The sequence below is a fragment of the Brassica rapa genome, chromosome A08, assembly GCF_000309985.2.
Source record: "Brassica rapa cultivar Chiifu-401-42 chromosome A08, CAAS_Brap_v3.01, whole genome shotgun sequence".
Taxonomy (NCBI): Eukaryota; Viridiplantae; Streptophyta; class Magnoliopsida; order Brassicales; family Brassicaceae; genus Brassica; species Brassica rapa.
The window spans coordinates 12,301,109-12,317,038 of record NC_024802.2 but is presented as its reverse complement, the minus strand read 5'-3'; the positions used below and the strand labels follow the sequence as shown (position 1 = coordinate 12,317,038).

At 33.3% G+C, this 15,930-nt stretch overlaps 2 protein-coding genes across 6 annotated transcripts; both read left to right on the top strand.

Annotated features, from left to right (window-relative positions):
- Positions 1–2,171: 2,171 nt before the first annotated feature.
- On the top strand, positions 2,172–6,138 carry LOC103834237 (calcium permeable stress-gated cation channel 1). 4 transcript variants are annotated; one of them, XM_033276312.1, is made up of 9 exons: positions 2,172–2,725; positions 2,970–3,322; positions 3,405–3,563; positions 3,651–3,786; positions 3,871–3,972; positions 4,052–4,171; positions 4,244–4,665; positions 4,737–5,307; positions 5,388–6,138. In XM_033276312.1, exons 2-9 carry the CDS (start codon positions 3,009–3,011, stop codon positions 5,886–5,888), a joined length of 2,325 nt encoding a protein of 774 aa, XP_033132203.1. In that variant the 5' UTR covers positions 2,172–2,725; positions 2,970–3,008; the 3' UTR covers positions 5,889–6,138. The 4 variants fall into 4 exon arrangements, with proteins under 4 accessions (XP_033132203.1, XP_009108550.1, XP_009108551.1 ...); XM_009110302.3 differs by having other exon boundaries at positions 2,174–2,538; XM_009110303.3 differs by having other exon boundaries at positions 2,562–2,800.
- A 251-nt stretch (positions 6,139–6,389) lies between these two features.
- On the top strand, positions 6,390–15,919 carry LOC103834236 (beta-glucosidase 3). 2 transcript variants are annotated; one of them, XM_009110297.3, is made up of 14 exons: positions 6,390–9,839; positions 10,113–13,197; positions 13,283–13,346; positions 13,412–13,461; positions 13,582–13,657; positions 13,745–13,816; positions 13,887–13,974; positions 14,066–14,321; positions 14,401–14,516; positions 14,614–14,837; positions 14,968–14,993; positions 15,117–15,204; positions 15,284–15,380; positions 15,444–15,919. In XM_009110297.3, the coding sequence occupies exons 2-14, from the start codon at positions 13,069–13,071 to the stop codon at positions 15,682–15,684; spliced, it is 1,527 nt and encodes a 508-aa protein (XP_009108545.1). In that variant the 5' UTR covers positions 6,390–9,839; positions 10,113–13,068; the 3' UTR covers positions 15,685–15,919. The 2 variants fall into 2 exon arrangements, with proteins under 2 accessions (XP_009108545.1, XP_033132205.1); XM_033276314.1 differs by lacking the exon at positions 6,390–9,839 and having other exon boundaries at positions 13,096–13,197; positions 13,283–13,321.
- Positions 15,920–15,930: the final 11 nt, after the last annotated feature.

The window sequence follows — 15,930 nt, the reverse complement described above, 5'->3', positions numbered from 1 at the left end:
TGAAATGAGGACTCGTTATGTTAAGTAATCTATGTTTGTTACGTTTGTATTGAACACAAGAGTAATGTTATGTAAGATACGTTTCTGAAACGTATGATAGAGGTTCATATACTTCTGAATGGTGACCCGCGGGCCTGCCCGCAAAGACCTGTGCAATAGGCGAGGCGGGATTGGTCAATGCTTCTCGGTACCGCCTCCCGCGGCGGGCCAGCCCGCTGTGACCCAACTGAACTTGAGCCCGTGGCGGAGCGGGCCATTTGGTTGCGGGTGAGCTCGTTTGCCATCTCTAAGTACAGCCTTAATATGGGCGAAGTTTTTGTAACATTTTCGGCCCGTTACAAATTCTCTGTTCGACTAAAGGTTCGGCTTATACCAGTCAATAAATTCTCATTAAAAAACAACACAAAATATCAACATCAACGGCCGGAATTCGCCAGAACAATTGTGCGTTCTCATTATCAATAAAATGATTATTTACACAAATAATACCCAATGGAATAATACTAACACGCTCTCGTTTTCATTAATTGACGCTTTTTAATTATGAACTAGATTTTGATCCGTGCAACTGCACGGATGTTTGTTTTCACTTTTCTATACATAAATTATTGTTTTAGAACATAAGTAACATATATTTTTAATGTTAATCATATACTTAAATATTTATATAACTATTTCAAATACAATAATTTTATAATTTACATGTTATGATTAATTAATTGTTTAAACCGTATGTATTTACCACTTCTTATTATATATTTATCTTATTGTATTTGCATTTAGTTATTAAGCAAATTAATATATTCATGAGAAAATATATTTAAAAATTATTTTGTATTTAATTTATGCTAAATTCTGACCCGTCTTTCAAAACTGGATTTCTTTTTACCAATATTTTTATGCTTATTTATTTTATATAATTTATTATTGTATATATAAAAATCTAAGATATGTTAATTTTTAGACATGTATTATATAGTTTGTTAATTTTAAGTTGTTCTATCATCATATTATATTTTAAATAAATAATTTATATTTATGAAAATAAAATTTATAATTTTATCAATTGAATATAATTTTATCATATTTATTTTAGTATAATAATTATATTTTAACATGATCATGACTATAAAGTAGATAAAATAGGATATAATTTATTTATTTTCATTTTTAAACGATAACTTAAAATACATTAAATTACTGTTTAAATATTTTTACACAGATTTATTAGAATTTTTAAAATATATATATATATATATATTATATTTAAAATGAAAATATATTATGATTAAAATAGTTACAAATATTTTATATTATTAACTTTAAAGAAATACATGTTAATTTTTATACATGTATTATATAGTTTGATAATCTCAACCCATCTTACCAACATATTAGATTTTATTTTTGAACATAAATATTTTATAATTACGAAAATAAAAAATATAAATATATAAATTTAATACATTTTTATTATATTTAGCTCAATATAATAATTTTATTTTAATATGATTGATTATGATTATATAATAAATAAAATATTATAGATTTTTATTTTAAATTTATATAACTGAATATATTAATATATAATAATATTTTAAACTAATTTCAAAATTAGCAAAAATATTTAAATATAATTTCAAAAATGAAGATCTTGTAAAATTTTTTTAAAACAGATTTGTTAGAATTTTAAAATAAATATATTTATATTTAAAATGAAAAGATATCAAAAGATATTATGATTAAAATATTTTAAAAATTCTATTTATTATTAGTCTAAACTAAAATGTAATATGAATTTCTATGAATAGGTCCATTAGGTCCATTTTTAAAAAAATCACACATGAATCAAGGTTGTGACTTCTATTTTAATATATAAGATTAAAAATATTTATTTATATATCTATTTAAAATAAAAACATTATTAATTGTAACCACAATTCAATAATAAATCAATCTATATAATGCAAAGGATTATAAAATTTAATAGTTTTTTACCCAATTTTTTTTTATAGTTTTACATTAGAAGTCGAAATCACCATCAAATTTAGAGTATTTAATGATTAATGAACAAAGTACACTACCTGTAAAGTAGCATTACTGAAAGATTGAGGTACACAATGCATGGCACAAGACTGTAGAAGAAGCAAACCAGAGAATGAATATCAATGGATTCTTTAATATAGACAAAGATAACCACTTTCCACAATTAGCAGCCCGACTAATAATAAATAAACAAATACGAAGAAAAAGTTGTCGGTTTGCTGTCAACATCACAATTGATTTAAAGCTTAATCACAAAGAAATAAGATTCAGAATTACTAAACTGATTCTTTTCAAATTGTTTATTAGTAGTAATTAGGTGAACGAGCGTAAAGTAGCCTTTCACAACGGCACTAAGAATTAAAAAGAAAAAAAGAAAAATATAATAAATAAATATAAATTGATAAAACTTTCAGCAAAGCCAGTGAGCGTCACCAAGCAAAACTCTGGCCGTATTCTCTCCCTCCCATCTTCGTCTTCTTCTTCCTCGCGACTGTATGATCTCTTTCATCACCCACTCACTTAATAACTGCTTCTCTTATCAGTTCCATTATCTCAAAGCATCATCATCACCACAAAATTTAATAAAAAATATTCTGAAAAAAGTAACCTTTTTTTTTTATTTTGGTTATATTTTTGAGGCTTAGGTTGTGTGTTTGCTTGTAACAAAGCCACTGAAGAGGTTAAAGAGCAAGAAAGTTCCTAGCTTTTTAGATGAATCTAGAACTGATGGCTTGTTACACTCCTCTTCTCTAGGGTTTCTCTCTGTTTCCTTTTTGTGAAAATTAAAGTCTCTGGGTCTCATCAAAAATCAAGCTTTTTTTAATTCCAAAGGCTTGGCCTTTCTGGGGTTTTGAATTGGTCAAGCTTCTTTAGATTGTTTCATATCATTAAAGCTTTTGCTGATTCTTTGTTAATTTTTACAGGTTGACTTCTTTTGGTTGAAGAAGCAAGGATATAAATAGATGGCTACACTTCAGGACATTGGTGTATCAGCTGGGATAAACATCCTCAGTGCATTCATTTTCTTCATAATCTTTGCAATTCTGAGGCTCCAGCCCTTTAACGACAGAGTTTACTTCTCCAAATGGTACCTCAAGGGGTTAAGAAGCAGCCCTACTCGTGGTGGCGCCTTTGTGCAGCGCTTTGTCAACCTTGACTTCAGGGCTTACTTGAAGTTCTTGAACTGGATGCCTCAGGCTCTCAAGATGCCTGAGCCTGAGCTCATCGATCATGCCGGTTTGGATTCTGTTGTGTATCTCAGGATTTACTGGCTGGGGTATGCCAACGCCTATGACCACTTTCTTCTCTTGTTAATGATCCTTTAAACATATCTCTTTTGGTTTCTTGATTATGTGCAGGCTTAAGATCTTTGCTCCAATAGCAGTGCTTGCCTGGGCAGTTCTTGTGCCGGTGAACTGGACAAACGACACATTGGAGTTGGCTAACCAGCTGAGGAATGTAACTTCGAGTGATATCGATAAACTATCTGTCTCAAATATCCCAGATTATTCAATGAGGTGCGTTAGACCTTACCACCATCTTGGGTCTTTTGTAAAGTTTTGAGCTATAACGTTTTGACTTTTTCTGTTTTTTTCTTCTTCCAGGTTTTGGACGCATATAGTGATGGCATATGCATTTACAATCTGGACTTGTTATGTGCTGATGAAAGAATATGAGACAATTGCTAACATGAGGCTCCAGTTTCTTGCATCAGAAGCTCGCCGACCTGACCAGTTCACTGTAAACTCTCTTTTCTTTCCCTTGGTTTAGTAACATTGAACAAAGTGTTGACATGGATCTAATATGTTGGGATTTGTGTGATAGGTTCTTGTAAGAAATGTACCTCCAGACGCAGATGAAACTGTTAGTGAACTGGTGGAGCATTTCTTCCTGGTCAATCACCCTGATCATTACTTAACACATCAGGTTAGTTCCTTTAGAAGCTTGAAATACAGTCTATTAGATGCTTCCTCGGTTCTTACATTGTCTGCAAAACAATATGTAGGTTGTATGCAATGCAAACAAGCTCGCTGATTTGGTGGAAAAGAAGAAGAAGCTGCAGAACTGGCTTGATTATTACCAGCTCAAATACGCTAGAAACAACACTCAGAGAATCATGGTGAAGGTACTTGATATCAAATCTCAAATCTTCATATATTTATTTTGTTCTGTTCTCTTAATTATCTTCATCAACCAGCTTGGCTTCCTTGGTCTCTGGGGACAAAGAGTGGATGCAATAGACCACTACATAGCTGAAATAGACAAAACATCAAAAGAGATTGCTAAAGAAAGAGAAGAAGTGGTGAATGATCCCAAGTCCATAATGCCAGCAGCTTTTGTCTCCTTCAAAACTCGTTGGGCTGCTGCCGTCTGCGCTCAAACCCAACAGACCCGGAACCCGACCCAATGGCTAACCGAATGGGCTCCAGAGCCTCGTGATGTCTATTGGCCCAATCTCGCTATACCATACGTCGCTCTCACCGTGAGAAGGCTGTTAATGCACGTTGCCTTCTTCTTCCTAACCTTCTTCTTCATCGTACCAATAGCCTTTGTTCAGTCCCTCGCTACCATCGAAGGGATTGTGAAAGTTGCACCCTTCTTGAAAGTCATCGTTGAGGAGTAAGTCTCTTCACATTCTCTGTTCTTGAATCTTGACTTCGAATAAACTGAGACATTACTATTGGATGCAGTGATTTCATGAAGTCAGTGATACAAGGTTTTCTCCCTGGTATAGCATTGAAGCTCTTCCTCATCTTTCTACCGTCCATCCTCATGATCATGGCCAAGTTCGAAGGCTTTACATCCATCTCATCCTTAGAGAGACGCTCAGCGTTTCGTTACTACATCTTCAACTTCGTGAACGTCTTTCTCGCTAGCGTTATCACGGGAGCTGCCTTTGAGCAGCTCAGCGCTTTCCTCAACCAGTCCCCTAACCAAATCCCCAAGACCATAGGTGTTGCCATACCGATGAAGGCCACGTTCTTCATCACTTACATAATGGTCGACGGTTGGGCAGGAGTAGCCGGAGAGATTCTGATGCTGAAGCCTCTGATTATGTTCCATCTCAAGAACACGTTCTTGGTCAAGACTGAGAAGGACAGAGAGGAGGCGATGGATCCAGGAAGCATCGGTTTTAATACCGGTGAGCCGAGGATACAGCTTTACTTCCTTCTCGGCCTTGTCTACGCTCCTGTGACGCCGATGCTTCTTCCTTTCATCTTGATCTTCTTTGCACTTGCTTACATTGTGTATCGTCATCAAGTAAAGTTTCTTCTCTTGCTACTTACTTACTTAACTTCCTTCAGTTTTTGGTTTTGAAGGTGGTTCTTGTTTCTTGTCAGATCATAAACGTATACAATCAAGAATACGAGAGCGCTGCGGCGTTTTGGCCAGACGTTCATGGACGAGTCATAGCGGCATTGATCATATCTCAGGTGCTTCTCATGGGTCTATTGGGGACAAAACACGCTGCGTTAGCTGCGCCGTTTCTCATCGCTTTGCCTGTGCTCACCATCGGTTTCCACCGCTTCTGCAAAGGCCGTTACGAGCCGGCGTTCGTCAGGTACCCTTTGCAGGAAGCTAAGATGAAAGATACGTTGGAAAGCGCGAGGGAGCCGAACCTGAACCTGAAAGGGTACTTGCAGAGTGCTTACGTTCATCCGGTTTTCAAAGGAGGTGAAGATGATGATGATGATGAGTATGGTGATGATAAGCTAGGGAAGTTTGAGGACGAAGCCATCATCGTTCCAACCAAACGTCAGTCGCGGAGGAATACTCCGGCTCCTAGCAGAATCAGTGGAGAGTCTTCACCGTCTTTGCCCTTTAGTGGTAAAGAAGTCTAGAGTGGCGTTTTTCAAAAAGAGATGATTTTACAAGTATATATACATATGGTACTTTCTACATGTACATAAGAGAGAGATAAGAGGATATGTGAGCTGAGTGTTTGCCTTTGCTTGGTTCATAAAATATTTGCGCTGTGAATTAGAGACCTTAAGGGTTGTTTTGTGTTGCGTGCAACTTCAAATCTTTGTAGTCTTTGGACAAACCCATTTTTTTTTACCATCAGATGAATGTGTCTGTGAAAGCAGTTTATGATCGTTACTAAAGAAACTGGCAGAGCTGTTAGGCTATTTTCTTGACAAAAGAGTGATAAATAAGACAAAAACAGAACAATAACGTACATATTGACAACTAAACTATTGACAGCTGAGTGGCAACAAAGATAATGTGTTCAGTGCTCATGTGATGAAATTTTAAATAAAACAACTATCATAAAGTTGAAATCCAAAACAATCTTAAAAGGGAATAAGGGAATGTCAGAAGAGTTGAATTTTTTTTAAAAAAAATATAAATATATATATTGAAAGCATTTAGAACCTACAATAGTTACTCAAATTCTCCACATAGTCAACAGAGATGCGACAAAAACAATGCTGATGGTAGTTTTAAGAAGCTTCGATCTCGTCTGGTTGCAAAAGGAAACGAGCAGGAAGAAGGAGTTGATTATCTTGAAACCTACAGTCCAGTGGTTAGAATGGCGTCAATGAGAACAATTCTACACATGGCTACGGTATTAAATTGAGAAATAAGGCAAATGAACTTCAAAAATGCGTTCTTGCATGGTGACTTGCAAGAAAAAGTGTTCATGAAGCAACCTGCTGATTTTGTTGATCAAGAGCATCCTCATCATGTTTGGAGGTTGAACAAAGCGATCTACAGCCTGAAGCAAGCTCAGTGTGCCTGGTTTGACAAGTTCAGCTATTTCCAGATCGACTTTGGCTTCTTTTGCTCCAAGTCTGATCCATCCTTGTTCGTCTACAAAACAAAAACAAACATTATAATCCTACTATTATATGTAGATGACATAGTAATCACGGGAAATAGCTCTGAAATTCTGGATCATCTACTCAAGCAGCTCAACAGTGACTTCAGAATGACAGATATGGGGAAGCTACACTACTTCTTGGGAATTCAAGTTCAAACGCATGCTAAAGGACTATTCTTATGCCAGCAAAAGTATGCGGAAGACTTACTTGCAGTAGCAGGCATGAAAGACTGTGAACCACAATGCCTACACCTTTGCCTCAGCAGCTGAAATCGAGTTGAAGATAAGTCAGAGCTGTTCTCTCATCCCACCTACCTCAGAAGCCTCGCTGGAAAGCTTCAATATCTGACTCTGACTCGTCCCGATATTCAGTTTGCTGTGAACTACGTTTGTCAGAAGGTGCATTCTCCAACGGTCTCTGATTTTCATCTGTTGAAAAGAATCATAAGATACGTTAAAGGTACTATTACGATGGGGATCTCTCTACACAAAGATACATACTTCACTCTCACTGCCTACAGCGATAGTGACTGGGCAGGATGTAGTTCTACAAGACGATCTACTGGTGGATACATCACATTTCTAGGGAATAATCTCATTTCTTGGTCATCTCGGAAACAATCTATTGTGTCTAAGTGTTCTACCGAAGCTGAATATCGAACTTTCTCTGAGACAACATCAGAGATTACCTGGCTCTGTTCTATATTCTGGGAGCTTGGTTTGCCTCTCCTGACTACTCCGTTGCTGCTCTGTGACAACCTCTCAGCGAATCTTCTCTCAGCGAATCCATCCTTTCACTCAAGGACCAAACACTTCGCTCTGGATTATCATTATGTCAGGGAAAGGGTCACACTCGGAGCTCTCGAGGTGAAGCACATCCTGAATCAGCATCAGATCGCTGACAGATCTTCACCAAATCTCTTCAACAAGCGGCGTTTTCTTCTCTTCGAGGCAAACTCGGTGTCGATACAATCAGTGCACCAAGTTTGAGGGGGCATCATAAATGGGTCAAGCCCAACTTCTGAGAATCCCAACACAGAGAAAACTATGTATAATATCAAATAAATTAGATAATCATAATTAAAAACATCTACAAATATTTAATTTAATTTTGGGTGTTTTAAAAATTATTGAAATATTTTAAATAACATATATATTATTTACATATCACATTTTAAATAACAATAAACTTTGATAATTTATAAAAACATTGATAAAAAAATTAATTATTTTATATATACATCACAGATTTTATTTTAAAATATCTACAGCCTATAATGTACAACTACAACAATTTAAATACAACAAAAGTCTCTGCAAAAAAATCTACAGTAACAACTTTACAACTACAACCAATTTAACTACAACTAAACTTTTACAGCTAATTTTTAGTGTCACAGTTGATCCAATCATCACCAAAGATGTAAGTTTTAACCTAAAATACATAAGAAAAAAATTGCTTAAATTTTTTTTTTTGCTTTAATTTTTTTTTTAAATCTTAAAAGTAAAGTTAAAGCATGATTGGTAGAAGTTAATAGAAATTTGTTGTAGACTTTAACTTTTAAAAGCAAAGCTATAACATGATTGGTACTATTAAATAATTTAAAAATAAATAAAGCTAAAGTAGAAAGATAAAGCCCAATCAATATGTTGTAGATTTTAGAAATAGAGTTTATAAATAATTTTTGAAATGCATATGGCACAAGTGTATACTTATGCAACTCGACATATTTAATATAGTTACCAAAAATTATATTAAATTAAATTCAAAAATACAAATATAAAAATTTAAGTTTCTCAAAAAATTAAAACAAATATACCCTTTAAAAGGGTAGTTCAGAATATAGTAAAGAACTTATATTAGATGATGTACTTTCAAAATTAATCTTAATTATCCATTATTTAATTATTGATTATCTTAATTTTTCTGTCATGATTACTATTTTGTTATAAAATTATTCAGATAAAAACTGAATGTAAAACAAAATATAATAATTATTATCCGAGATCTGGATTCGATCAGAGATCCGCTCCGGATTCGATCAGAGATCCGCTCCGGATTCGATCAGAGATCCGCTCTGTATCCGCTCCGAAAATAGGATATTCGGGGTGCCCGGTTCCGAATTCGGATAGTAAAATCTTGGATCCATGCAAACCGAATCCGGATCCGGATATCTTAATTTTTAGGTCTGGATATGTAGATCTGGAACCGTATTTTTAAAATACATTAAATTTTATTAATATGTATATTTGATATATTAATATTTATACATGAAGTGATCTTATAATATTATATTTTAGCTTTTACAATATTATAGACATATATAAATATATTTATAAATCTTGTATAAATATTTAATTTATATATTATATTCAAAAATTTAGTATTAAAAAAATATTTTAATTATTTTACGGATCCATATCCAGATATCCGAGATAGTAGAATCTTGAAATAAATATTCGAAATTCGGATATCAAGAAACCACGAATCCAGATCCAGATATTAAATCTACGGATCCGACGGAACCGGATCATGATCTGGGTATCCTTAATTTTTTGGATATCCGGATCCATCCCAGGCTTACTCCACGTAATCGAAATATAACTAATTTATGGGTAATTAATTAGATAGTATTTATAAATATATTTAAATATAATTAATGTTGTCAGTCATAAATATATAATGACTAGCTTAACCAGATGACACATACATAACCAAGAAACCAAGTAATGCTTAAATGTTTTATTTTTTCGAGATACTCATTAATTATCTCTCGTAAAAATCCTTATTTTTAGCCAACATAATGTTATTACCATTCAATTGGGTCTGTGTGAAATTATCTTCCCGACTATATATATTTCCTACCAAATAAATCTGTTGATATTTAATTTTGCTAAAGAACCATGAAATCTACTTTGTTTTTGGTTTCTTGTGTTTTCATGTTCCTCTTTCTAAGTCACATCCAAGGTAATAAGCCAGTTTTTTTGCTTTTATCAAATTATTTGTCTAGACCGAAAAGGTTTCTTTGTTGCCAACAACAACCAAAACATTATTCAATATTAACATTTTTTTTTTGAGAAACAGTATTAACATGTTTAGAAACTTTTTTTTTTGAAACACTATGTTTAGAAACTATTTTATGTTTTATAGGCCATTTTTAGTGGAATGAAATATTAGTTAATTAATTTAAAATAATAGTTTCACAATTTACAATACATATTTTTCACCTGTATATGGCAGAAGTGGATGGGGTAAGGCCGATGGCCCAGTGCCCAACGAAACAGATATTCGGCGGTGGAGGTTGCAGGAGCGATGTAAACAAAACGTGCATAAAAAGTTTTGTTAAACAAGGAGGTGATAAGCCTATTAGTTGCGAGTGTGACGATATTGTCGACGAACATTTGTGTAGATGTATTTTTAATTGCTAATGTTTTTTTTTAAATCACTATAACTAATTAATATTTGAACTAAATTATATCAAATGTTGTAAACATTTCTGATGTGGATCCGAATGAGAAAGATGATAAGATTATGATGTCCTAAATCTTGAATTATTCTATAGTAAATTGTGATAAGACCGTATTATATAAACTACAGAGAACTGAATATTGTAAAGAATAAAATTTATAAAGTATATCAAAGATTAAAAAAAGAATGATTCAACTGCAGATGCGAGATATTATCTCTTTTCTTAATTCAAAATACGTCCCATAGTGCGACGGTTTAATAACGTAATGATTCTCAAGATACAACTGCAAAAAATCTTTTGATTTGCGTCACTCTATTAGAAGCCTGGCGAAACTAGTTTTGTGTATACTCTCAGACTCAAAAGAGAAATATCAAAAAAGAGAAAAAAAATATGAGGGATTATAAGCTTTTGCTCGGTGTGTTCAAAGTTACAAGTGTTTCCTTTTAAACTTGAAAATTTCAAGTACACGTTCTGTAATTTAATGAGTCCACTATCGTACCAATTGAATGTCATAATGGAATTGATTTCCACGATTCATGTACGTTAAGTTTGCAAAGTAATATTGTGACCAAATCAACAACCAATAATATTCTTTTCTTGGGTTTACATATTTAAATAAATACTAGCTTTTGATCCGCGCGGATGTATATTTTTCATACAATTGAAAATATTAAACAGTGTATATATATATATAATACATTTTCCATATTACGTATTTGTTTTATATCACATGTCCGCACACATTTTTTTTTGTTTTTGATATTTTATTTTTGGGATAATTACTCAAATATATTTCAAAATATAACAATTAAATGGTTTCATTTGTGATATATTAGTTTATTATTCAGACCATATTTTTGTTGTTGTATTGTGCTATATATTTTTCTTATTCGATGTTTGTTGTATCAGTTAGATAGTAATATTTTTTTAAAAACATCTAACTATATATTAATATACAGTGTGAAAATAATTTGTTTTTAAAAAGGCTGCATTAATTTAAAATTGTATATATATTTATTTTATAATATATATATATATATATATATATATATATATGCAGATATTTTTATACCACATAAATTGAAAAATCAAATATAAATTTTACAGAAAGTATAGTATACATAATTTTTGTATCTTAAATTTAATTTGATAAAAATATGCACCCACCTAAACTACATCTTATCTATTAGTTTTATATTTATTAACATTGGGATATATACTTGATTTTTTCATGCATTATCTAATAAATACATTAACATTATGGCACAAATAAAAAGTTGTAAATGAAGTCTATTTTATAATTGTTTATTCCGGGAAAAGGAAAACAAAAACATGTATCCAAAAACCAAATATATGTTTTTTAAATTCTTTAATATCTATTCTTTTTTTATTTTACCTTATTTAAAAACAGAATATACCTTATTAAATAAGGAAAACTTGTTTTGCAAGTTGGATATCATTCATTGATTTGCTGGACTGGGTAAAATTAGGAAATAAATCATAATGTTGTTATGATATTTTAAAAAAGGAGACTGCCTATTATTAGGAAACGAAATCATAATGTTGTTTTGATTTTTATAAAAGGAATATTTAGTTATGACATTCAAGCACAGTTAATTGTTATTTCGTAGAATTAGGAATATTTGTTTTAATGGTGTTGAGTTTTAGGAAGGTAATAAGTATAACTATGCTCGATTTTGTACTCATATTAAATATAATGATATCCAAAATCGGGTAAACAATTAAATTCCTAAACCATAAAATCGGCAACTGAATGTTGTTGTTTATAAAATCGGTAACATTTATTAAAAGCCCAAACAAATTTAAATATTTATTTCTAACCAGACAGCCGAAATTATGGGCTTAGTTACGTACTGGATCGCATCAACTTAATTAAAGGGTTATTAGTGAATGTATTTGAAACTACATAGTTTAATTAGAATGACATGAAAATGTAATTTTTAAGAAAAACTCAGGGCCAAGTACAAAATGTACTTCAGTCTTAATAGTTTAGATGTATAATATTATTATGCAAAATAATATTTAAAATATGTTAATTGACATAATGTCCAATCAACAAATTTAAGTTTATATTCAACCCAAATATCCAAAATAATCAATTTGCTAAATGTTTTATATTTAGCCAAATTTAAAGCTTTATAAGCTTTACACATCATTCATTTTTTGGACTTCCATTTCTCATTCAACACAACTCTGATTTTGACCAACAAATACACTAACTCATAGTGTTCACGGTGACGATTACATCGTGCCCAAATTCTGGTTCTTCTGACAAACGTCTCCGTCGAAAAACCCATCGGAAAAATGGTCCGCACCACTTTGTCAAAAACGAGTTCCAACAAATTGAACTATGTGAGTTTTAGAGATTCTCATCGGATCTTTCAAAACTCTCTGTTTATGGAATTTTTACAAGGGCAAAACCACCTTTCTTGGTTCCAAAGGCATCAAGCAATTGCAAGAACAGGTTATCTTCTGTAATGAATAAAATGGGAATCTCATCTTTTACCGGAAACCATCACGTTTTTCTGTTCAACTGAATTTAGACTACACGGCGGTTTTAGAGTTACTTAACGTTGAAACACTTGTCATGTGCTTTTTCTCTTCTTAGTCCACGCTGGCTTACAGACGACAAGTGTTTTAGTTCTTGTCACACAAAAACAGAGTCATGAAGCGAACAGAGAGATAGAGAAAGAGAGAAGTAATGAAATGAAAGGGGTTTTGTCACTGATTAGCATTTTTCTGGTTCTCGTTTTGTCTGGGAGATGCAGTGATGTATACAGCAGGAATGATTTCCCCAAGGGTTTCTCTTTCGGCTCCGCCACTTCTGCTTATCAGGTTCCGGTTTCGATCCTCAGCTTCTTCTATTTCTATCAATATTTTATTATTCTCTGAAAATGAAATGTTTGTTGGTTTGTGAAAGTGGGAAGGAGCTGCCGGTGAAGATGGCAAAAAGCCTAGCGTCTGGGATACTTTCCTTCACTCTCGTAATCTTTGTCATTTTCATTTTTTTCGGTGTTTGGATCCTCAAGAAAATAATTTAAATTGGCAGGTAACTTGGATAATGGAGACATAGCATGTGATGGGTATCACAAGTACAAGGTTCTTTCTCTTTATGTTGATATTAGTCATACCAAAACAAACTCTTAGATAACCAATCTTTTTCTAGTCTTAGTTTGGTTTTGTTATCACATCATAAGATTTTAGTTTTTGCCTATACAGGAAGATGTGCAACTGATGGTGGAAACTGGCTTAGAAGCCTTCAGATTCTCAATCTCTTGGTCTAGGCTTATACCGAGTAATTCTTCCTAACCATGCATTGTTTTTATGCCCTTTTCACATGAAGGATGAATGACGTTGATGATCTCTTATATATCTCATTTAGATGGAAGAGGTCCTGTTAACCCAAAGGGTCTTCAGTTCTACAAGAACTTCATCCGAGAACTTGTAACATATGGTGAGAGAGAGAGAGAGACCTGTCATCAGTTGAGTTTGGTTTTAGTTCCTACTAACTAAGCTTGCTACAGGAATTGAACCACATGTTACATTGTTCCATTACGATCATCCTCAGTATCTTGAGGATGAATATGGAGGATGGATCAATAGCAGAATCATGTACGTAGACTAACAAAAAACTGGCCTTTGCTTAGTTTATTTACATATTTTTAGTAGATAACAAGAAGTTGATGTTATCTCGTCAATGCAGCCAAGACTTTACTGCTTATGCAGATGTTTGCTTCAGAGAGTTTGGGAATCACGTCAAATTCTGGACCACTATAAACGAGGCTAATATATTCACTATTGGAGGCTACAATGATGGTGTTACACCGCCTGGTCGTTGCTCCTCATCACCGGGAAGAAACTGCTCATCAGGGAACTCTTCCACTGAACCATATATCGTAGGTCATAACTTGCTTCTTGCACACGCCTCTGCTTCAAGACTATATAAGCAACAGTATAAGGTATATATGCTTTACAAAACCCTCTCTTGAATGTATAAGTTGATAACAAAGGAGCAAACGTTTTATGTATAACGTGTAGGAGATGCAAGGAGGTTGCGTAGGGTTTAGCATATTTACAATAGGGTTTACTCCTTCTACAAGCTCCAAGGATGATGAGATTGCAGTTCAAAGAGCCAAAGATTTATTCTTCGGCTGGTGAGTCCAGCACAAATGGTTCCAAAAGATAAATGGTTCCAAAAGATTTTTCAAATTGTTGTGTCCAAGGTTTTGAGAAAGAAAACTTTTAATCCAGGATGCTTGGGCCTCTTATATTTGGAGACTATCCTGATGAAATGAAAAGAACCGTTGGATCAAGACTACCAGTTTTCTCTTTGGAAGAATCAGAACAAGTTAAAGGCTCATCTGACTTCATAGGAATAATTCACTACCTTGCGGCTTCTGTCACAAGCATTAAGTTCAAACCTTTTCTTTCAGGACATCCGGATTTTTACTCAGACATTGGCGCATCTATGACTTGTTGGAATCCAAAACTAATATCTTTTGAGTCACAAAAAAACACTTTGTTCTCAACCTCATATACTTATGTTTTTTTTATTTGTGTGTGTGATAATCATCTCTTCTTGGTGGTACTGCTTGGGAGGAACAGACCTTGGGAATTTTTCGGCTTTTGAGGTAAGAGTTTTGATGCTACAACATTAAGTTGCAAAAATTTACATTCCTTATACGATTAAGTCTCCAAAGACATAAGTACTCCATATGCATCTTATTTAGTTGTTTTGTTTTTGTTTGGACAAGTATGCTGTTGCTCCATGGGCTATGGAAGGTGTCTTGGAGTATATAAAGCAGAGCTATGGCAATCCTCCTGTCTACATTCTTGAAAATGGTCTCTCTAATCTCTCTCTCTCTTTCTCCCTTTCCTTTTTTTGTCTTTGTCTGCTTGATTCTCTTCCCAACTCAAATAGGTAGACCGCTGAAGCAAGATTTGCAGTTGCAACAGAAGGATACACCAAGAATTGACTACTTACATGCTTACATTGGTGCTGTGCTTAAATCCATTAGGTAAGTAGAGTTTCTTATTGCATTATCTTCTCTGGTCAGTGCAGTGATGTATTACAAGTGTAGGAATGGATCAGACACGAGAGGCTACTTTGTATGGTCATTTATGGATTTATACGAGTTACTGAGAGGATACGAGTTTAGTTTTGGACTATACTCTGTCAATTTCAGCGACCCTTATCGCAATAGATCTCCTAAACTCTCTGCTTACTGGTACACGTCTTTTCTCAAGGGAAACACCACTTTTCTTGGTTCTCAAGCTACCATGCGATTGCAGAGTAACTTTTCTTCTTCAGTTTCGTCGTAGTAGTAAATTTGTATTTACATCTTTTGATGAATCTTGGTTGTGCCGAATACATTTTTCCTCTTAAAGCTTTTCTATATTTACATATATAGTACTTCCTCTGTCTTTAATTACGGGACGTTTTAAACTCGTGCACAAATATTAAAAAAAAGTTTAATTTTACACCTTTTATAAATAAAAAACATCATTAACTAGTCTTTTAATCATATCTTAACTAATAGATAAACAATTTGTAGAATACAAAGAGTT